The 21,964-nt window shown below is 44.3% G+C and overlaps 6 protein-coding genes across 6 annotated transcripts; 4 read left to right on the top strand and 2 right to left on the bottom strand.

Annotated features, from left to right (window-relative positions):
• Positions 1 to 506: 506 nt before the first annotated feature.
• Positions 507 to 996, bottom strand: LOC113264273 (histone H3.1). The gene has a single exon (XM_044388651.3). It carries the CDS (start codon positions 959 to 961, stop codon positions 551 to 553), a length of 411 nt encoding a protein of 136 aa, XP_044244586.1. The 5' UTR covers positions 962 to 996; the 3' UTR covers positions 507 to 550.
• A 67-nt stretch (positions 997 to 1,063) lies between these two features.
• On the bottom strand, positions 1,064 to 2,346 carry LOC113264280 (histone H2A type 1-B-like). Its single transcript, XM_026511205.4, has one exon. The coding sequence runs from the start codon at positions 2,293 to 2,295 to the stop codon at positions 1,903 to 1,905; it is 393 nt and encodes a 130-aa protein (XP_026366990.2). The 5' UTR covers positions 2,296 to 2,346; the 3' UTR covers positions 1,064 to 1,902.
• Positions 2,347 to 2,581: 235 nt separating this feature from the next.
• On the top strand, positions 2,582 to 3,077 carry LOC113264272 (histone H2B type 1-B). Its single transcript, XM_026511196.3, has one exon. It carries the CDS (start codon positions 2,647 to 2,649, stop codon positions 3,025 to 3,027), a length of 381 nt encoding a protein of 126 aa, XP_026366981.1. The 5' UTR covers positions 2,582 to 2,646; the 3' UTR covers positions 3,028 to 3,077.
• A 9,887-nt stretch (positions 3,078 to 12,964) lies between these two features.
• On the top strand, positions 12,965 to 13,357 carry LOC113264279 (histone H2A type 1-B). Its single transcript, XM_026511204.4, has one exon. The coding sequence runs from the start codon at positions 12,965 to 12,967 to the stop codon at positions 13,355 to 13,357; it is 393 nt and encodes a 130-aa protein (XP_026366989.1).
• Positions 13,358 to 14,342: 985 nt separating this feature from the next.
• LOC125283535 (histone H3.1) lies at positions 14,343 to 15,965 on the top strand. Its single transcript, XM_048225545.2, has 2 exons — positions 14,343 to 14,988; positions 15,451 to 15,965. Exon 1 carries the CDS (start codon positions 14,357 to 14,359, stop codon positions 14,765 to 14,767), a length of 411 nt encoding a protein of 136 aa, XP_048081502.1. The 5' UTR covers positions 14,343 to 14,356; the 3' UTR covers positions 14,768 to 14,988; positions 15,451 to 15,965.
• Positions 15,966 to 19,629: 3,664 nt separating this feature from the next.
• Positions 19,630 to 21,178, top strand: LOC113264270 (histone H4). The gene has a single exon (XM_044388633.3). The coding sequence runs from the start codon at positions 19,672 to 19,674 to the stop codon at positions 19,981 to 19,983; it is 312 nt and encodes a 103-aa protein (XP_044244568.2). The 5' UTR covers positions 19,630 to 19,671; the 3' UTR covers positions 19,984 to 21,178.
• The last annotated feature ends 786 nt before the right edge of the window (positions 21,179 to 21,964 follow it).

Here is a 21,964-nt window from a genome sequence, read left to right on the forward strand (position 1 = left end):
GTTTCTATCACTCTATCACCTGCCCTTCTCAGGTAGACCAATACAAGATTTCTGGAGTCAGGATACATGAAATGTTTTGTGGACTACTGAAAACGTTATGGATACTGATAATGCTATTAGATATACTTCTATTATGCCAAATGGAATAAAAGTTGTTACAGGGGATGGTCTGGACCCTCTACAAACCCACGTGACTAAATGTTCTCTTTGATGAAGTCCAACTGAACAGGCAAAAGTAATCAATATAAGGGGTTTCAAGGAACTGCACACGTCAGTCCAACTAAGAGCTTATTTTGCCCTCTATTTCTTGTGTACTTGTGAAAACAACTTGTCTAACTGCTCCAAGAAATTAGAACTGCATTCTTCAAGTCACCCCAGAAATGATAAAATGTACTTTAACATTCGAATACCTCATACCTAAAACATTCCACGTCAGAAGTTCCTTTCGTAGCAACGAAATTGCGTTTCGGTAGTTAGAACTAGAAATTACAGCTGTTTTAAAAGATTGTGGGTGGCTCTGAAAAGAGCCTTTTGCAACCAGAAGCTTGTCTTATGCCCTCTCCCCGCGGATGCGGCGCGCCAGCTGGATGTCCTTGGGCATGATGGTGACGCGCTTGGCGTGGATGGCGCACAGGTTGGTGTCCTCGAAGAGCCCCACCAGGTAGGCCTCGCACGCCTCCTGCAGCGCCATGACGGCCGAGCTCTGGAAGCGCAGGTCGGTCTTGAAGTCCTGCGCGATCTCGCGCACCAGCCGCTGGAACGGCAGCTTGCGGATCAGCAGCTCGGTGGACTTCTGGTAGCGCCGGATCTCGCGCAGGGCCACCGTGCCGGGCCGGTAGCGGTGCGGCTTCTTGACGCCGCCCGTGGCCGGCGCGCTCTTGCGGGCCGCCTTGGTGGCCAGCTGCTTGCGCGGGGCCTTGCCGCCCGTCGACTTGCGCGCCGTCTGCTTTGTGCGAGCCATTTGGAAAAACTGTAAACACACCTAAAGCCTGGCGGGCAAAGGCGAAGATTCCTTTATATACAGTAAGAAGCATTCTGATTGGTCTTGTAATTTTTCAAAAGAACCGCGCGATAAAACCATTGGTCGAACTGTAGCCACGTTGATTAATTACTGGAGAATCTGATTGGATGAATTACTCCACGTCTCTCCCTCTTTACAGTGTTAATATTCAAAGATTGTTTTATGCTTTCACTACGTACAGTAGGCCTAACCAGTCATTTAAGAAGTATGTTAAATGTAATTTGTGTGGTTTTGTAAACCTAAATGGGACCTGAGAGTCCCCCATCTTTACAGGCTCGGAGGTTATCAATCCTGGTCTGCACACTTCATTGAGTACACTTTTGTCTTAACTTCTCTAGAAGTTAAGTTGGGTTAGTTATTTAGAAGTAAATCTCGGGTAGCTTGGACTACCACTTCCTAGATCTCTGATTATAACTCCCCTAATACGGAGTTTTGTCCTATAAAACTACATGGCAGCGTCCCTGGGTAGATTTGGAACATCACACGTAGAGCACTGGGTCTGATAATGCTAGTTACACACACTAGACCACAAATGACCGCTGACTTTTGTTGAATAAAACGGTTTTTCCTTCAAACGGACAATCTGAAAAGCTCTTGTGGCTTTACTATTGGTCAAAAGCGAATTTCCTTCCTGCTTGTACATTTCAGCCCCTTTACCTTCTTGTAGCGAAGTTAGGTGTAGTATGTACCAAGTTTACAGTAGACGGCCTGTTTTTTTGGATCCCAACGTCTTCACTATTTTGTCTTTTACAAATACATTGAGGACGGATTCTACCAACTTAACTGGTTACCAGCTTTTCTTGTGAATATATGGATGGCTCTAAAAAGAGCCTTTTATTTGCTCTATTAGAATAGAAGATACGTGCTGTCTATGCTAGACCTTACTTCCCCTTGGCCTTGTGGTGGCTCTCAGTCTTCTTGGGCAGCAGCACGGCCTGGATGTTGGGCAGGACGCCGCCCTGCGCGATGGTCACGCGGCCCAGCAGCTTGTTGAGCTCCTCGTCGTTGCGGATGGCCAGCTGCAGGTGGCGCGGGATGATGCGCGTCTTCTTGTTGTCGCGGGCCGCGTTGCCCGCCAGCTCCAGGATCTCGGCCGTCAGGTACTCCAGCACGGCCGCCAGGTACACGGGCGCGCCGGCCCCGACCCGCTCCGAATAGTTGCCTTTGCGGAGCAGACGGTGCACACGGCCCACCGGGAACTGAAGGCCGGCCCGCGAGGAGCGCGTCTTAGTCTTGGCTCGGGTTTTACCCCCCTGCTTTCCACGGCCAGACATACTAAAACAACTTAATCCCACCACGTAAACTGTGAAATACTAAGAAATATACGTACCTCCTGCAAAACAAAGTCTTTTTATAGGCAGCGAGGGGATGAGCTAACAAGCTATTCCATTGGTCTAAATAGGTTAGTCCATATATCCAATAGGAAGAGAGACTGTGTATTCCTTATTTGCATAAACCCCTCCCTTTAGCGAAGTGGTTCTGATTTTATCCAATCAGAAGTAACAATTCTTGAAACTTCATTTGCATTGAAGAACTATAAAAGAATGGGCTCCGGACCCCTCACGACACTAACCTTTGTTCTGGTGAGTGCGGTTAGCGTTTTTTCAGTTCTTAGGAAAAAAACCATGCCTGAGCCTTCGAAATCTGCTCCGGCCCCGAAGAAGGGTTCCAAGAAGGCCATCACTAAAGCGCAGAAGAAGGACGGAAAGAAGCGCAAGCGCAGCCGTAAGGAGAGCTATTCCATCTACGTGTACAAGGTGCTGAAACAGGTGCACCCCGACACCGGGATCTCGTCCAAGGCCATGGGCATCATGAACTCGTTCGTCAACGACATCTTCGAGCGCATCGCGGGCGAGGCGTCGCGCCTGGCGCATTACAACAAGCGCTCGACCATCACGTCCAGGGAGATCCAGACGGCCGTGCGCCTGCTGCTGCCCGGGGAGCTGGCCAAACACGCCGTGTCCGAGGGCACCAAGGCCGTCACCAAGTACACCAGCTCCAAGTGAGTGCGCTCCGAGGCATAATCAACCCCAAAGGCTCTTTTCAGAGCCACCCATTTTATCGAAAGAGAGCTATAATACCACTTTGTAGCGGTGTAAGTGCAGGCGTGCGCTACTCTAGCTTGAGTCCTAAGAAAGCCAAGCAAACGACGGTCGTTGAAGCAATTCTAGAGCCAAGAATGGATTTGGAAGATCCGTAACTTTTAAGCGCAATATGGTCCTGCGGTGTAATGTCCAAAAGCGCTAGTTCACCTCTTTTTTTTTTTTCAGCCCAGGTTTCAAGTTTTTCCCTAAGTCTCCGGATGCTTGTAAGTGCTCACTCATCCCTTCCCAGTGTCTGCGTTTCTAAAAATATTTTCCTGTTGGGTAAAGTAGTGGTTGAAGGTTTTCAGAATAGGGACCCCCAGGTTGATTTTTTATTGGGAAGAAGCTACGTCTGGGCGGCGGAAAGAGCACGTAGAGGCTTATATACCTGGACTCAAGTTCCGTGGCCTAAATCATTGGGTAAACAGTAAACCGTCGCCTGTGGTTCCGGTGGGCACCTCTGGGGTATACCTCAAGCTCTTTGCTCACAGATTAAAGGAAATTTCGCATTAGAATTGTTCACCGATGGCGATAGCTATTCTAAATCCGTTTCAATTCTTCTTGCGTCCCAGCAGTCTGATCTTCCACTTCCCTTTTTGAGTGTCCTTGTCTTTTGGGGAATGCCACTAGAAGGGCGGGAAGGATGGCCCTCCAGCTCTCGGAGGGACAAAAGGTTTGAATTTCCCGCTCTTCCCTCTCGTGTCACCTCACTGGCTTAGAGGAGGGCCCGGGTCGGAGAGGAAGATGTGCTGGTTTTTCTCGGCAAACCTTTTTCAAGGAACCCCGGACTCCAAAAATAATCTCCCAAAGACAGAAAGTGGCCTTAGTGGAGGACTAGGAGGTAATGGGGCAGTTCGAGGTCCGGGACTGGGGGAGGGGAGGAGAATGGGTAGCTGCTGCCTGCCTATGAAAAGGAGGAAAACTAGTTTTCATCGGTTTATGAGCATTTTATGTAGTTGACACAACGGTGTCTTTAGATGAAGAAATTAAATGTACAGTAGAATTTTCTTAAAAGGACACCTTTACAAAGCAAATTCAAATGATGTTTTCCCAGATCCCACATGTCAGCCGACCTCTGTATCTGTACGAGTACTTCGAGTCTCAGCAACACAGAATTTATCGTTGTGAACGAGACCCCGGCCTTAAAAATTAATAATTATAAAAAGACATACCCCCCCCCTTTTTTATTATCAAACTCAGGATACGGTTTAAGAATCGCTGACCCTTATGTTCTTCCCCTGGAGAGGTGAGATCTGAGTGGTAATATTTCTTATGCTGTTCAAAATGATCCGAGGTAGGGATTACCTTGTCCTTCAAAACTTTCACCTGCCTGCTTGCTTTCTACCTTTCTTCTCTCTGTCCTCTCTCCCTCCCTGCTCCCCTTCCTTCCTAGTATTTGATGCTTTACCTAAAACTTTACCCCTAACCGACAAGTTCAAACTAAACTGGGGTTTGTAAACTCAGACCTAGGCCTTTTTGCCATCCGTACTAAATACCTCTAGTAAGTGAACGGAGAATTTGAAAAAAAAAAAAAAAAAAAGAAAAGAAAAGAAAAGAAAAATCAGATGCCTGGACTCTGTGGTAGACTCCAGATTTCTAGTGGGATGTGGTGAGAAAGAAAAAACCTCATACTCTCTCTCCAGCTGCACCTGATGAGGCACAGACTTTGGACACAGCAGAGCCAGCAGGCAAGCCATCCAAGCGAGATTCTACCAGGGTTTATACACCCTCTTCCCTAATAAAGCACCCACGTTTTCTCCAGAGAGGCAGTTTCTGAGTAAAAAAGCAAATGAGAAAAATAATAACGTGTATTACTTCCCTGATTCTCCTTGCAGCCAAGGGAAGTTTTGCCTGTCTTCCTATCCCACAAAGATGACCACAAGACAGGGAGAGCTTGATCTGTGGGGGAGGGAAAGAGGAGCTGCTCTGGGTTAAGTTCTGGGTGCCAGGAACAAGACAGACGGGTTGGAGAGACTTTTAATTTGAAGGGAGGTTGAGAATTTGGAAAAGAGAAGAAAGATCCACAGACAGATAACAGGGAGTCCAGAAAGTGGTTATGATTTGGGAAAGGGGGCACAGTTAGAAGTGGAATGCCCTGGCCCTGCTTCCTGGCAGATGAGAGGACACAGACTTCTCAGTTCTGTCTTCAACATCTGCACATTTGATGTCTTTCTTCTTGGCTTTTCATTTCTGTTAAACAATATACACATTTAAGTCAAATCTTTTTAACTTCCTTGCAAAACAATACCTGCCCGTTATTTTAAAATAATAAACACCACAAATAATTTTAAACACATGAAAAGCAACTGAAATTCAATTATCCAGGACATTTTTGCCATCAATCTTCTGGAAATTTTACTTTGTGCAAGTCTATATACGTATAGAAATATAAATGTCATATGAGATCATATTTCCTCTTCTCTTTTAAAATTAATAGAGAATTGCCAGGTGAACAGGGAAACCCTGGGCCCTGGAGCCTCCACTCAGCCTATCCCAAAGAGTTTGACGAAACATTCTTGGTCTTGTCACACGAAAGAATTCAAGGGCAGATATGCAACACAGAGGACAAGGGACACAAGCGGGAAAGTTTATTAAAGTTAAAAGTATACTCTTGAGATATGAGAGAGAAAGAGCTGCCTCCCCCTGCTTTTTCTTCCTCACTCGCTCAGGGGTTTCCTGTTGAGGCGCCGCCATCTTGGGCCTGTCTGGTGGGATCCGGCTGCTCGTGGATGCGGCCAGGACAGGCAACCGACCTTCCCCACAGCCGGCCGTGGCCTCCTCCTTGCTGGTCTCTGGGCATCTCATTAGAGCCTCGCTTAGCTGCCTAACTAACAGTACAGAAAGAGAGCAATTGTCAGGGATAACTTTTTTTTTTTTTTTAATCTGAAAGACTTACTGAAAGGCGGGGCAAACATCTGATTAACCAAACATCTACTCTTAATTACCTTCCTGTGAATTGCCAACTTCTCCTTCGAAGCCCCAGGTCCCTACCCTATTCCTTAGCTCAGGATGGCATACAAGCCCCAATTGCCTCACTGCCTTTGAGTCTCATGTCTTTGTGGGGCTCCCAGACATAAGAAATTATATTTGCTTTCCTCCTGTTAGTCTGCCCTGTGTTGAAATGTAATTATTAAACCAGCCAAAGAACCTGGAAGGGAGGAAGGGAACATTTTCCCATCTCTACATTACCATTGCTGGGTTACGGATGAAAACAAGCCACATGTTGAGCTCCGTATATTTGCTAACTTTCTGTAGAGCTGTCCTATCAGTTGTTGAGAGGGGTGTTGGCCCGTCTACCTGTAATTGTGGATTTGCAGGTCACTCCTTGCAGTTCTACCAGTTTTTGCCTCACATATTTTGTAAGGCTGTTATTTGGTGCTTACACAGTTAGAATTGCTTGGTTTGGGGCGCCTGGGTGGCTCAGTCGGTTAAGCGTCTGCCTTCAGCCCAGGTCATGATCCCAGAGTCCTGGGTTGGAGCCCCACATCAGGCTCCCTGCTCAGTGGGTAAGCTGCTTCTCCCTCTGCCTGCCACTCCTCCTGCTTGGGCTCTCTCCCTCTCTCTGTCAAGTAAATAAATAAACTCTTAAAAAAAAAAAAAAAATTGCTTGGTTTTCTTTTTAGTTTGACCATTTTATCATTCTGTAATGTCCTTTTCTATCTTTGGTAATTTTCTTTGCTCCGGTTTACTTACCTTATATTAATACAGGCACCCCTGATTCCTTTTGTTGGGATTTGCATGGTTTCTCTTCCTCTACCCTGTAATTTCAACTTGTGTATATAGTTATATTTGAAGTGAGTTCCTGTAGACACTGAAAGGGAACATTATTTGCCACCCTAAAATATGCCTCTTTGGCGTAAGGATTACCTAAACTGATTTTTTTTTTTTTTTTAAATAGCAGACATTAAATAAGCTTTGAAAACCTAGTAGGAGTTAGCCTTTCGTAAGAGAAATTTACATATACAAGGGAAATCTGCATTTCTAAGAGTGTTTTCTTGTCTGTGCCAGGAAAGGAAGGATGACTAAAACTGTAGGAACACATTGGAGAAGGCGAAGACAAATCTGCCTGACAACCATAGCCTTGTTTACTGTGGTTTGCCTAGTAACCTCCCAAAACTGGCGTCCCCACCCTCCACCCCAAACATCTTTTGCCTTTAGCTGGAGATGGTATTTAAGGTGGTGGCTTGGGCCGTTTGAGGTGTTACTCAGTATTTCCTGGGTCTCCCCCTTGTATACAGGAAGTACACATGTTATTAAACTTTTGTTTTTTTGTTTTTTCAAAAAGCTCTGTTTCCTCCTGTTAGTCTGTCTTGTATTACGGGGTAGTCTCAGCTAACAATCTAGAAGGGTAGAGGGAAAATTATTTTTCCTCCCCTACCACATTTGGAGCATGTACTTTTATCCCCTCAGCCGATCTCTGTTATTTAATGGATGTATTTAGACCGTATACATTTAATGCAATTATTGATATTGATGGGGTTCAGGACATACTACCCCAAAAGGTGGCCCTTTGATATACTGAATATCTTAAGCTAGAGATGTCTGGGAAAACAGCAAAGCAAGGTTACTTTGGCCTCCTCTCCCTCACCCTTCTTACCTAAAGGCAGGATTAGAAAACCATTATCAGGAACAGGGAATTTAGGGCTGAGAAGACTATATGAACAAACCTTGTTACTTCTTCACCATTTACTCCCTATTGTCCAAACCCCTTTGCCTTTTTGGTTCTTTAGAAATCTGTTTCATTGTCTAAAGGTATAAAAGCTTCCTGCTTTGGTCTCTTCTTTAGGTCTTCATTTTTTTAGGAAGGCTTCGAAATACATGTAAAAATTCCAATAAAATTTGTATGCTTTTCTCCTGCTAGTTTATCTTTGTCAGTTTAATTATCAGACCCAGCCAGGATTCTAAAAAGCTTTAGGAAACATTTTTCTCCCATACGTGTTAGTCCTCAACTTTGCCATTTTATTTTTTGTTTTCTGGTGGGTTTTTTTGTTTGTTTTTAATTTTTCCCTCGCTGTTGTTCAATTCCTCTGTTTTCTAGCTCCAGCTTTCCTGTGGGCTACTTGAATATTTTCTTGAGAGAGTTTGAATCTGATTCATCTGTCGTCTTTGGTAGTTTCTTAGTGGTTGCCCTAGATACTACCCACACAGGACATCACCGTCCAGTGGTATCTACATGTTACCAGTTCAACCTTACAAAGCTTGTCTCCTTTTAAATCTTTTTACCCTTTCTTGTTTGTAATATAATTATCTGAAATAGTTCCTTTATATACAGCAAGAACTACATCAGATAATGTAAGAAATTTTGCTTCTAAACATAATTTAGAAATCAAGAGAATTGTATTTACCCATATTTCTTTCTTATCTTTCTTCCTTCCTAATGTTCCCAAAATCTCATATCATGTCCTTTCTTTTTCAAGAACTTCCTTCTGCCATTCTTCTATGGAGAGATATGCCAGCAACAAATACCACTTTACTTCATCTGAGAATGTCTTTATTTCCGCACCAATTCCTAAACGACATGAAACTCAGAGTGATAGTACCAGTTCCCTACTTTTAGCTCTTAAAAAATGTGACATTGCCATTTGGTATGTGGTTTCTGATGAGAAATCTGCTGTCATTTGAGTTGGTTTTTTCCGTATTATGTAGGCTTTGTTTTTCTCGCTGCTTTCAAGATTTTTTCGTGTTTAGTTTGTGTAGGTTTGATTATGATGTTTTATGGCAAGAATGGGTTTGGGTTTACTCTACCTGGGGGTTTGTGTAGCTTCTGGAATCTGTAAGTTTACATCTTTTGTCAAATTTAGGAATTCTTGGGCATTATTTCTTCAAATACTTCTCCAATACCACACTCTTCTCTCCTCTCCTTTTGATTCTCCAAAGACAAGAATGTTAGATCTTCATTCTCCCACACGTCTCTGATGATGATTTTTCTCCCCAGTCTATTCTCTCTCTGTTGTTCAAATTGGGTAATTTCTATTTTTCTATCTTCAGATTCACAGATTTTTTCCTCTGTCTTCTCCATTCTGCTGTTGAGCCCATCTGTGGAGATTTTTATTTCAGTCATTGTATTTTTCAGTTCTAAAATTTGAATTTGGTTCTTCTTTACAACTTTTATTTTTTTTCCCTGAGATTTTCCAGCTTTTTATTTGTTTCAAGTATGTCTGCAATTGCTCATTGAAGTATTTTTATGATGGCTGCTTTAAAATCCTAGTTGAATGATTCCCACATGCTGAGAGGGGAGAAGGGCCTCATTATTTATGACAAAGTGAAGTCCAGGATCCCCATGTGGCCTCCACGGAAACCTCATACCTGGGGAGATGGGGAGGCAGAGGCAGAATTTTTTCCACAGTGTTTCACTGGAGTACAGTGGTTATTTCTTAAGTTTTCTACTTTCTAGGTCAACTTTGGTCTTTTGGCTAGAAATATCAGGCTTTTCTTGTTTTGTGTCTTTATTGTTGTTGTTCATTTGCTCTCCTTGCCATTTCTAGATTGCCAACTTCTTCAGCACCAAATCCAGGATATATGAGGTAAAAAGAAAACCCAGAGAACACAGAACTGTCTTGTTCCTCAGCTCTCAAGTTTAGTTAGCCAACCTGCCTTCTCTCCACCTTTGGCAGTCTATTATTTAATTTATAGGTAATGTCCGGAATTTCTAGTTGTACCTAGCAGAAAGAATAGAGATAAGTGTATTTACTTCATTGTGGTCCAGAAACAGAAGTTTTTATGCTTTTGAAGTAATTTTTATACATTGTTTCTATGTGATGTAAGAGAGGTTTCCAGCTACTATTTTCAAACATATTGCCACAAAGAACACATCCTGGGAATTAAATAGACATTTATACTTAATAGATAAGAAACATAATTGGATATGATCATTCTTTTTTTTTTTTTTTAAGTGGCTTTTGAAGTAACTTTTTTTAAAGAGGTTTTTGGGGTAACTTTTTGAATAACTGACTTTATTAGAATTCTGTCAGGTGAGGGGCGCCTGGGTGACTCTGTTGGTTGAGCATCCAACTCCTGGTTTCGGCTCAGGTCATGATCTCGGGGTCCTGGGATTGAGCCCCACGTTGGGCTCCTTGTGGAGTCTGCTTGTCCTTCCTCCCCCCACTCCTCCCCCGCTTATGCTGGCTCACTCTCTCTCTCTTATAAATAAATAAAATCTTTAAAAATTTTTGTCAGATGAATACGATGTACAGATCTAGATCAAATCAACTCGAGCTGCCTTTCAAGATGTGTTCTTATTGTTAACTTTTATTTTAAAATGAGGGATTCTTTTGTCTCCTGTCTTTAACCAGTGTTCTATAATGTGTTTACGGTAAATAACAGGGGCTCCTGGCTGACTCAGTCAGTTGAGCATGCAACTCTTGATCTCAGGGTTGAGAGTTCAAGTCCCACTTTGGGTTTGGAACCTATTTAAAAAAAAATACACACACACACACACACACACACACACACACACACAGTAAGTGGCCCTCAGAATAAATTAATGAGTTAAAAGCATTTATAACTGTAACTCTTGCAGTGTTCAGATGAACATACTCAAACCCAGACTCTTCCAAATGCTTCTATTAGGGAGGAACAACTTCTCTCTACACTCACAGGATCTCCAACTGTGTCTAAGAATTCAACTTACATAGATTAATGGGATAAAAGCATACAAGTATTAATTATTACTTTTCGTCTACATGCACATGGGAGTTTTCAAAAGAAAAATGAAGATCCAAAGAAGCAGTTAGAATTTAATGCTTATACACTGTGTTGGACAAAGAACAGTAAATTATGACAATGTGACAGGCAAAGGGGCTGGGGCAAGGATAGTGAATTGGGTGAAGAGACTAGGAAGATAAGGGTTAGTTTAACAATGTTTGCACAGATTTCTCTTGGCCTTAACTTCCTGTCCATGGTGAGAAGAATCCCTTTCCTTCTGGTATAGGAAGGACAGCTTTCGCATGGGAGTTTCAACTCCTGCTTTTAAGGAAAAAAAGGTAGAAAATGAGATTGTCCTCGCAGCTGTTCTTTTGCAAGTTCTTTTAATTCAAACTAGTCAATATGCCAAATAGTCTATTTGGGGAGGGCATGTTCTGGACAACTTCAGCAATAACCTCAAGGCCAGTTAGTTTTTCTCAAATGTGTTCAAGTGACATTACACTGTTTTGATTTCTATTGAGCAAAGAACAGTTATTTACTTTCTTTCATTGCTTATACAAACCCATATGCATCAAAGTGTCCTGCTTCTGACAGAAAGGTGTTATTGGGGACAACTACTTTTCTTTTCATATATTTTTTAAAGTTTTTACTTATTTATTTTGACAGAGATACAGCCAACGAGAGAGGGAACACAAGCAGGGGGAGTGGGAGAGGAAGAAGCAGGCTCCCAGCGGAGGAGCCCGATATGGGGTTCGATCCCGGAACGCCAGGATCACGCCCTGAGCCGAAGGCAGCTGAGCCACCAGGCACCCCAGGAAGTTGAATATGGTTAAGAGAAGAAGACAAAAGAGTCAGAAGACTTAAGAGAAGGCAAAAAAGAAACAGAAGAAGAGCATCTTTACTCTCCTGCCAGGTTCCCTGGATCGAAGGCTGGTTCTCTGACACAGTTGGCTTATGAGTAGATTTTCTCACACATAGGCTCTTGTTCCTTTTACCATCCTGTTTGGGAATCAGGAGACTTTTAGGCTTGAGCCTGCAAAAATTCCTGAAATAATTATTCACCTCTATCTGGGGCCCATCCAGTTCTATCTCATGGACTGTAAAAGGAAAAACAGCAACATTTCTCCTGGCAGTCTCTCGTGATGACGGAATTTCCTGAACCAACTAGAATCCTTTGTGTTGTACCAAATGAGAAAAGAGAGAAGGCAGGACAATGGGGAATGGCGCTGGGAATGATGACTTCCCCAGTCAGGAGTTTGGAGTCCTTGCTCTCCTGAACTAACTCAGCGTGACCCGCACCGGGTCAAACAAACAGACAATTTCAGTCTCTAAGTTTTTCAGTCTCTAAAGTGAACAGTACTCTATATACTTTGAGGGTGGTCCCATCAGGCCTCATATGTAAGATAAAGACTGAGGCAGAAAACTTGCTGTCCTAGGTCAGGGGCTGGATGGTCCAGTTCTTGCCTTCAGTTTTCATTGTTCAGATGTTTTAAGACTTGGGCTCTGACAAAGGAATTTCTAAAAAAGATTTATTTATTTATTTATTTATTTGACGCAAGCAAGCGAGGGGTGGGGAGGGCAGGTGGAGAGAGAATCTTAGGAGGACTCCGACATAAGAGCAGAGGCCCACGATGGGGCTCCCTGGGGCTCAATTTCACAACCCTGAGATCAGGACCAGAGCCTAAAAGAGTCCCATGCTTAACCGACTGCGCCACCCAGGTGCCCCCGAAGAATTATTTTGTTCCTTTCTTTCTTTTCTGTTGTGAGGTTCAAAGCGTTAAAGCAACTGCTGACATAGACTTTTTAAATGTTATTTATTTAACAATTTTTCTGTTTATTCCTTTCCACAATCAGTCACCATCCTGGAAAAAGACAAACAGCCAAAAGACAGAGCAATGAGGACAATCACTTCTGCTTCTGATTGCATTTTGAAATAGTATTATTGAAAGAACCAAATTGCTTCAGTTACTAGTATTAAAATAAAAGTTCTTCATACCGGATTACGCAGGAGCATTCGAAAACCTCCCGCTAGATGGAGGGCGTGTATGCAAATGAGGGATGCTGATTCTGATATTCCATTGGTTATTTGAAAATAGCCAATGGGAGACTTGCAAACAGCCTACCTCCTGTTAGTATAAATACTTCTCCTGCGGTCCCTCTTGCTCTATACTGCTCGCGTTTTTTCTGAGGGCGTTTGCTTTCTACTCTATTAATCATGTCAGGTCGCGGCAAGCAGGGAGGGAAGGCTCGCGCCAAGGCCAAAACGCGCTCCTCGCGGGCCGGTCTTCAGTTCCCGGTGGGCCGTGTGCACCGCCTGCTCCGGAAGGGCAACTATTCGGAGCGAGTTGGGGCAGGCGCGCCCGTGTATTTGGCAGCCGTGCTGGAGTACCTGACCGCTGAGATCTTGGAGCTGGCGGGCAACGCGGCCCGCGACAACAAGAAGACGCGCATCATCCCGCGCCACCTGCAGCTGGCCATCCGCAACGACGAGGAGCTCAACAAGCTGCTGGGCCGCGTGACCATCGCGCAGGGCGGCGTCTTGCCCAACATCCAGGCCGTGCTGCTGCCCAAGAAGACTGAGAGCCACCACAAGGCCAAGGGGAAGTAAAATACCGACCTTTCCTTGCAATGGGTTTTTCCTGATAAAGAAAAGTTAACTTACCAGCTTACAAAGGCTCTTTTAAGAGCCACCCACTTTCTCTATTGAAAGAGCTGTCCTGCTTTGAACTATAACTAGCGCTTAAAAAGTGGAAATGTCACAACCCCCAGAAAGCTTTACCGTTCCCCATAAAAACCGTAATATTTGCTTTGAGGCAAAAGCCATATGTGGATTTAGGTGAGTGTGGATAAAACAGTATTGACCATATCTGGCCATAATCGGTGGGCTAGTTTCTAGTTAAGCAGGAAGGCTCTATTCTACAGATGAAGTTTGAAAGTTTTTCGCACGGAGAGTAGCTTCACATTTCGGAAAATGAAAATAATAGTGAAAGGCGCTGGGATCTTAAATTTTTCAGTATTTTCTGCTAAAGATGTTGAATACCCGCATTCTCCGTCTAGATCTAAGTTGATGAAAACGCACATTTGCTGAAGCAATTGAGAATAAGTCACAGGTCCTTGATGATTCATGCTTGTGAATAAAGACTATTTTCCTAATTCTCCACAATATTTGTGCCACACCCAAGAAAATTTTGAATTTCATTTTAGATGGAGCCCATTTGTATATTTCCCTAGGCACCTGGAAATTGACAGTTTCTCTTTTAAAAAAAGATTCATTGGAAATTCCTATGCTGCTTTGCGTGATTACCTTACATTTCAAAATATTTGAAGTTCTCGGTGCAAGATTTTGTCCACAGCGGAGATAAGAAAGGCAAGGGTAAATAAATGACGTCAGAGTAGCTACAGTGAGGGGCAGGGTTTAGGATTCATTCACCAACCTGAAAGCAACTCTTAATCCGGGCACCGCTCACGGAGCTGGGCCAATCCGCGGAGGGCGCGGGAACTTTTGAATATTCCAGGGCCCAATGGTTGTTGGTCTGGCTGTATAAAAGAAGGAGGGCTGTATGCCTTTTACCGGTTTCGGTGAAGACACTCTCTGTCCGCTTTGGCAATGGCTCGCACGAAGCAGACGGCGCGCAAGTCGACGGGCGGCAAGGCCCCGCGCAAGCAGCTGGCCACCAAGGCGGCCCGCAAGAGCGCGCCGGCCACGGGCGGCGTCAAGAAGCCGCACCGCTACCGGCCCGGCACGGTGGCCCTGCGCGAGATCCGGCGCTACCAGAAGTCCACCGAGCTGCTGATCCGCAAGCTGCCGTTCCAGCGGCTGGTGCGCGAGATCGCGCAGGACTTCAAGACCGACCTGCGCTTCCAGAGCTCGGCCGTCATGGCGCTGCAGGAGGCGTGCGAGGCCTACCTGGTGGGGCTCTTCGAGGACACCAACCTGTGCGCCATCCACGCCAAGCGCGTCACCATCATGCCCAAGGACATCCAGCTGGCGCGCCGTATCCGTGGAGAGAGGGCGTAAGTTTTTAGGGAGCGCCAACTTTAAACCCAAAGGCTCTTTTCAGAGCCACCCAATTACTTCCATAAAAGTGGCTGTGATCGATTCGGTGTTCTCATCTGTGACCTTGACCTTTGTAAAGGTTACTGGGCACCTGCGGTAACCCAATCATTGGCATCCTAGCTGATGGAGTGACCAAGACCGACAAAGGAACTGGAAAAATACTTTCCTGGGAATTTCCCCAGGTAAGTTAGTGTACCGTGACCGTAAGTAGTCATTTTAAACAGCAGGGACCGTGAACTGCCCACTTTAACTGGCGACTGCTATGATCCTCCTATTTTTATTAGACAGTTGAGGTCCGTCATCTCCCCTCTAAGAATACAATCTAGCCTAGCCTATTCATAGGTGATTACGAATCAAAGTTGCAGTAATGACTACAGATATTTAAGGTTTCTTATAAAATTCCTCATCCCAATGTAATTTTCTCATAACATTCCTACATCTTTGTTAATTTTTAAGATAACCCAAAATTTCAACTGAGGTAAGGCTCCAACTGCTTGCATATTTCTTTATAGCTACCTACCCATTCTTTATACTAGTTGATCAGTTGATCAAGCATCATTTATCAAGACCCTTCATTGCTTAAATGCATTATTTTTTATTTGTGGCCCTGCTTGTGATTGGTTGCATTGTTTTATTTCTTCTAGGGCTATGCCACAAGTTTTCCACGATTCTTGGCTGTAATTTCCATTCAAGTTTAGGAGTTTAACTTTTTTGTTGTTAATCTTGCTCTCTGGAGTTGGGATTCAGTACTGGAAGGAAGATGATCCATATAAGAATTGTGGTTGATTGTTGAGAAGAAAAATAACATTTACTTTAACATTTAAAAAATTCCCATATTTCACCCAATTATTTCAGGAAACAATTATTTAAAAAATTTATAGCATTTACACTATACTTACAAACTACCTTTAACAGAACAATACATAATGCTGTAGAAGATAATAGCCACCAAATTCCAAAGTCTTTGCTTGTTTCATTTTCCACACCTTAGATCTTAATACCTAAAATTTTGGGCCTACATCTGAGATGTCAGTTGATGCACAGTACTAAATCATGTGGACAACACTTAACAACCAGAAACACAAAACAGAAAATTACATTTGCATTGTGTGGTTTACTTGGATTTATTTACATTCCAGGATTTTAATAAAACAACTTTTGCCTTACAACATATTTGCATTTTTTAAAATGATAAGGTTGGACATTTCTATGGACGTGTATGTGTCACCATGTGATATTTTTAACATTTCATTTTTCCAGACTCTCATACATACAACTCTGGCACAGACCTTTGCCACCCATATAAAGGGTCAGTCAGAGGCAATCAATGCCCTTGGCTTGAACCAGAGAGACTTGCTGAAGTCCAAGTATCTTGGTTTTTCTTACAGCTGTGCTGACTCTTATGTACATTGTTTGGCTTTTCCCCCTGATATTCTATGTCTCTGTTAGAAAAAGGGTGTTTTAGTTACAGGGCCTGAGAGGATGGCTTTAAAAAAGTAAAAGTACCCATTGCTGTCTGAGGGTTTGATGGCCAGGGGACGGTGGCTCAGACTGTGCTCCTCCCCACCGCCTGCCACCCCTTTCCCAGCCAAGGATCAACGATTTGGCTATAAGTCTGCATTTACTTGAGCTCCTCAACAGAATAATTGCCCAGTGTGTAGGAAAGTAAGGTTAGCACCATCTTAGAATTCATAATCTTGCTAATCTTTCTCCAGGAGTCTTCTGGAAGCTGGGAGCACAGAGCAGCATTTAGATGATAGATTGCCGCTGTTCAAATTCCAGCTTTTCTCCTTACTGTGCCCTTTTACACAATTGACTTCTCCATTATCAGAGAAATGGGGGTAATATTTCCCACCTCAGAACTGTTATTGGGATAATATGAGTTGATTTTTGGACACAGAGCATTGTATAAATGCTTTTAATTTTCCTGACCTCTGTATTATTTTCCCTTATAGTCTCAGATTTTTTAAAAAATTGAAATAAAAATGCAAACTTTAGCTTCTAAACTTCCTTTTCATTTGGCATTACTTTGTTGCTCAAGTTTGGAAATAAAAACTCAGCAGGTATTTTAAAACCAAAGAGTGGAAGAAATTCACATTTGTAAAAGAAAATTTACTGAACATATTGGACCCAAGGTTGTGGCAGCATTTTAATATCAATGCGTTAAGCATTTATTACTTTATATTAGCAGAGTGATATGGTCATGTGGAGAAAAAAACGGGTGTTTAATTTACAGATCGTATCTTTTAAATTGTTGTTGCAAGGTCCTCGGTCACACAGGGTTTTTCTCTCCCAGGCACCACGGAGTGATATTACCACAAAGGCTAAAGTTTGCAGCTAATGCTCGTGGTTTCTAGAACCACTTTTGCTTTGTTACAGACTTTCAGAAGAGAGGAGGAAGCCAGGGTCAGGGTGCATTTTTCAGACTAAAAAGTTTAGTAGTAGCACTTCCAGTCATCCCAGGAGAAGTGGCTTACTAATCAAGGAGTGTTTTAGGGAGACTTAACACAACAGTGGGAAGTCAGTTTAGAGATTTGAACTGCATTCCAGACTTGGCTGCAGGGCAGCCAGAAAGCTGACATTGTCAATGCACCCTTAGAGAGTACACAAAGGAATATTTTCAGACAACCATATTTAACATGTCACATATGAAAAACAAGACAGAGTCTGTCAATCAATAGATGAATAGATAAAGAAGATGTGGTATATAGAGTTGACCCTTTAACAATGCGGGTTTGAACTGTGTGAGCCCACTTTTTTTTCCACTAAATGATACAGTACTGTAAATGTTTTCCTCTTCCTTATGATTTTTTTTAAAGATTTTATTTATTTATTTGACAGAGATAGAGACAGCCAGCGAGAGAGGGAACACGAGCAGGGGGAGTGGGAGAGGAAGAAGCAGGCTCATAGCAGAGGAGCCTGATGTGGGGCTCGATCCCATAACGCCGGGATCACGCCCTGAGCCGAAGGCAGACGCTTAACCACTGTGCCACCCAGGCGCCCCTCTTTCTTATGATTTTCTTGATAACATTTTCTTTTCTCTAGTTTACTTTATAATAAGAATAGAGCACATAGTACATATAACATACAAAATATGTGTTAATAGACTTTATGTTATCAGCAAGGCTTCTAATCAACAGTACGATATTGGTAGTTTTGGGGGGGGCGTCAAAACTTATATGCAGATTTTCAACTGTGTAGTGGTCAGTACCTCAACCGCTGTGTTTTTCAAGGGTCAACTGTATATACAATGGAATATTAGCATAAAAAAAGGATGAAATCTTATTATTCATATGAATGGACTTAGAGGGTATAGGCTAAATGAAATAAGTCAGACAGAGAAAGTCAAATACCATATGATTTCACTTATACGTGGAATCTAAAAAAACAAAGACAAATACAGAGAACAAATTAGTAGTTGTGGGGGTGGGGGATAATAGGCAAAATAGGTGAAGATGATATACAATGTCCCGTTATACAATAAATAAGTCACAGGGATGCAAAGTACAACATAGGGAATATAATCATATCGTAATGCCTTCGTATGGTAACAGATGGTAACACACCGTGATGAGAATTTCATAATGTATATAACTGTCAATTCACTATGTTGCACACCTAAAACTAGGATAATATTGTATGTTAGCTATACTTCAATTGAAGACAAAGCCAAAAAAACAGAATTCATCAATGTCTTGTACTATATTAAATGCTGTCATTTAAAAATACAAAGAACAAAAAAAACCCAAAACCCTTCACTATTATATATGTATCTGTGTTGTCTATGTTGTTTTTGGAGTAAAAGTTTGAAAATGAGAGCTCAGGGCAATGTTCCAACTCCAGATAGATTCTTTAAGTAATAATACCAGCTAAACCCAGGCACATTTAGGTAGGACTTCTTTGTGCCAATCTCTGTTCTAGCCCTTTGCTTACATTAGCTAATTTAAATCTTCACAAAAGCTCCATGAGCAGTATCATCACTCACTTCACACATGAAGAAAACGAAGGCAAGGTTACAAGGTCACACAGCTGTAGAAGAGGGAAAATGATTTTCCCCTACCCTTCTGAGTTCATAGCTGAGAACCCTATGATAAAAGATCAACGAGAAAGACAAACAGCAGTTTAATAACATGTTTACCTCCTTTATACATGGGAGATACTCTGAAGAACTGAGTAAAACTCCCTGGAAAGGCCCAAACCACCACCTTAAATACCATCTCCAGCTGAGAGAGGTTGGGGTGGGAGGGGAGCACACGGGGGGAGCCAGGAATGGGTGACCAGGAAAAGGATGGTGACCAGCTTGTGATGCGGCATTAAGTCTGGGCCTTCTCCATGGACAAGATTCTCTGGTGATGTAGTCATCCTTCTCTTTCTGGTACAGAGAGGGAGACAGATGGAGATCTCCTTTATAAATGTAAAATGTTCCTTAAAGAGGTCTCTGATTTTAGAGATTCTTCTGCCTGGTGTTTCTTAAAAATAATCTGCTCAAAAATAGTTCTCACGAAAAGAGGCGTATTTTGGGGCGGCATCTTAGGTACCGTTCGCAGCTAACGATCCCTTCTGAAGGAGAAAGGACAGTACTTCCTTGTAAACTAGAAGCCGCTGTGAACAATCTCATAGGAAAAGACAGCTGCGGATACAGATATCCCGGGCTCAGGAAAATCCAGAGCTTCCACGGGAAACCGCCCTGCTCCCTGCCGGGCAGAGAGCGGGGCTCTGCCCAGAGAGGGGCGGAGCCGGGGGTGGGGCCGCGGGTGCCGCCCGCGCTTTCAGTCTTCAACCAGGTCCGCAGTCTGCTTATAATTACTCCCGACGGACGCACAGGGCCATCGCTGTGTGGCATTCGGCCGAGCGTTTGAGCAGTCATGTCAGGTCGCGGCAAGGGTGGAAAGGGCCTAGGCAAGGGGGGCGCTAAGCGCCACCGCAAGGTGCTGCGCGACAACATCCAGGGCATCACCAAGCCCGCGATCCGGCGGCTGGCCCGGCGCGGCGGCGTCAAGCGCATCTCCGGCCTCATCTACGAGGAGACCCGCGGGGTGCTCAAGGTGTTCCTGGAGAATGTGATCCGGGACGCCGTCACCTACACGGAGCACGCCAAGCGCAAGACAGTCACGGCTATGGACGTGGTCTACGCGCTCAAGCGCCAGGGCCGCACTCTTTACGGCTTTGGGGGCTAAAGAACTTCGTCGTCCCTATTCTCCAAAGTTCCCTAAAGGCCCTTTTCAGGGCCGCCCACTTTCTCTCCAAAAGGGCTGTATACGTCTTGGATTACGGTTTTGGTGGAGAGGTTTATTTGGTTTCCTTGCTACGTGTTTTTTTTTTTTTTTTTCCAAGTTTCGTCAGAAGCATTCTGAGTTACATACCGGCCGCCGGATACCTCACTCAACCAATGAGCTGGCCGCTCCGTGCGGGGCGGTGGCTTTCCACCAATCAGGGGCCGGTGTTGTCTGAGGAAGGCCAATGGGAACGCGCGTGGACGCTCTCTGGGAGCGCGCGAACCTGACCGCCGCAGCCCTCCACCAGCAAAGCTGCTGCCTGCCGCTTGTCGCCTGTGGAAGGAGTAAACTCCGTGCTTTTGCCAGGAGGCACTCGGGTGGCAGTCGCCGCCAGACCCGTTCACCTGGGAGAGGTGGGTTCGATGAACACTTGAATTTGCGAGAGGCCGCTCCCCGCCTCACAAGCCAGGTGGATTAAACTGCTCTGCCGGAGAGACGCTGCTGAGTCGTCACTCCTGGCGTGTCGCCCCCCCCCCCCCCCAGCGACGCCTGGAGAGGAGCATGATCCGCTCTCCCGACCGCGCTGGTGGCCGCCGCCGGTTCCCCTGGAGTCGGACTCTGGAAGGCTGAGCCGCTGCTCTCCGCTTTCAAGGCGACTTAGCGTTTCCCTTCTCCGGCTCCGGGCCTTCCCTTAGCCCCTGGCTAAGCAGAGTTTGGAAAATCCGACTTAGACGAAGGGGGTGTGTGCGGCCTCGGGCCTCGGAGGACGCGGAACCCTAAGGCCTCTGGCAGGGTCCGACCTCGAGGGTTTGAGGGGGGATCTCCGTCCTCGGAGGTAACTGGCTCTCTGGCAACTGTCCCGCAACTTCCGCCTTCGTCTCCATGCCCAGCTCCTCTCCCTCTTTCTTCCGCCTCCTGTAAATCGTAAGGTTTTAGGTTTTTAAATGAACCTTTCACACATGGGCGAAAAGTGATTTGAGGGGCGCCTGGGTGGCTCCGTCGGTGAAGCGTCTGCCTTCGGCGCCGGTCATGGTCCTGGGGTCCTGGGGTCCTGGGATCGAGCCCCACGTCGGCCTCTGCTCAGCGGGAGCCTGCTTCTCCCTCTCTGCCTCTCCCCCTGCTTGTGCTGTCAAATAAAATTAAAACAAAAACTTAAGTCTTTTGAAGTACGTCCTCTGATAAATGAGACAACTGAGGCATCTTTGATTTAATATTTGAGAAATCTATCGACGGGTGCTTAAGAAAGCAAGTCACTCCTAATGTGTCTCTGACACAAGAAGGCACTGAATAGGCAGTTGGAAAAGATTCTCGAGTTCAAGTGAGAGGTCTGGTTTAGGGGAAAATTTGGGAATCGCCAAACTATAAATGGTGAGTCTGGATCAGAACAATAAGAACTTAAACACCATTTACTGCTATACATTGTAACAGTAAATGAGTAGAAATGTACATTGTCACCAGAAGGGAACTGGGTATTATCTCTATCTATGAAATTGTGTCTTAGTTCAAGCTGCTATAATGAAAATGCCACAGACTATGGCTTAAACAACAAACTGATTTCTCAAGGCTGGGAGTCCAAGCTCAAGGCACTGGACAGGGACAGTTTCAGACAAAATTTGGTGTCTGGGGAGACCCCAGTTCCTGGTTCATAGACTTGTTCTGTCTTCACAGGGCAGAGGGAAGGGCCAGAGAGCTTTCTGAAGTCTCTTGTTTATAAAGGGCACTAATCCCATTCATGAGTGCTCCATCCTTATGGCCTAATCACTACCCAAGGGCCCAACCTCCTAATACCATCATATAGGGGATTAAAATTTCAACATATGAATTTATGAGGGATACAAACAGTTCATAACAAATGGAATGCTATACAGCCCTACTAAAGAAGAGAGAAACTCTACTCCAGTATGTACTCTGGAATACCTATGGCTTATTTCTGGGGCCCCTT

Source organism: Ursus arctos, unplaced genomic scaffold (assembly GCF_023065955.2).
Source record: "Ursus arctos isolate Adak ecotype North America unplaced genomic scaffold, UrsArc2.0 scaffold_31, whole genome shotgun sequence".
Classification (NCBI taxonomy): domain Eukaryota; kingdom Metazoa; phylum Chordata; class Mammalia; order Carnivora; family Ursidae; genus Ursus; species Ursus arctos.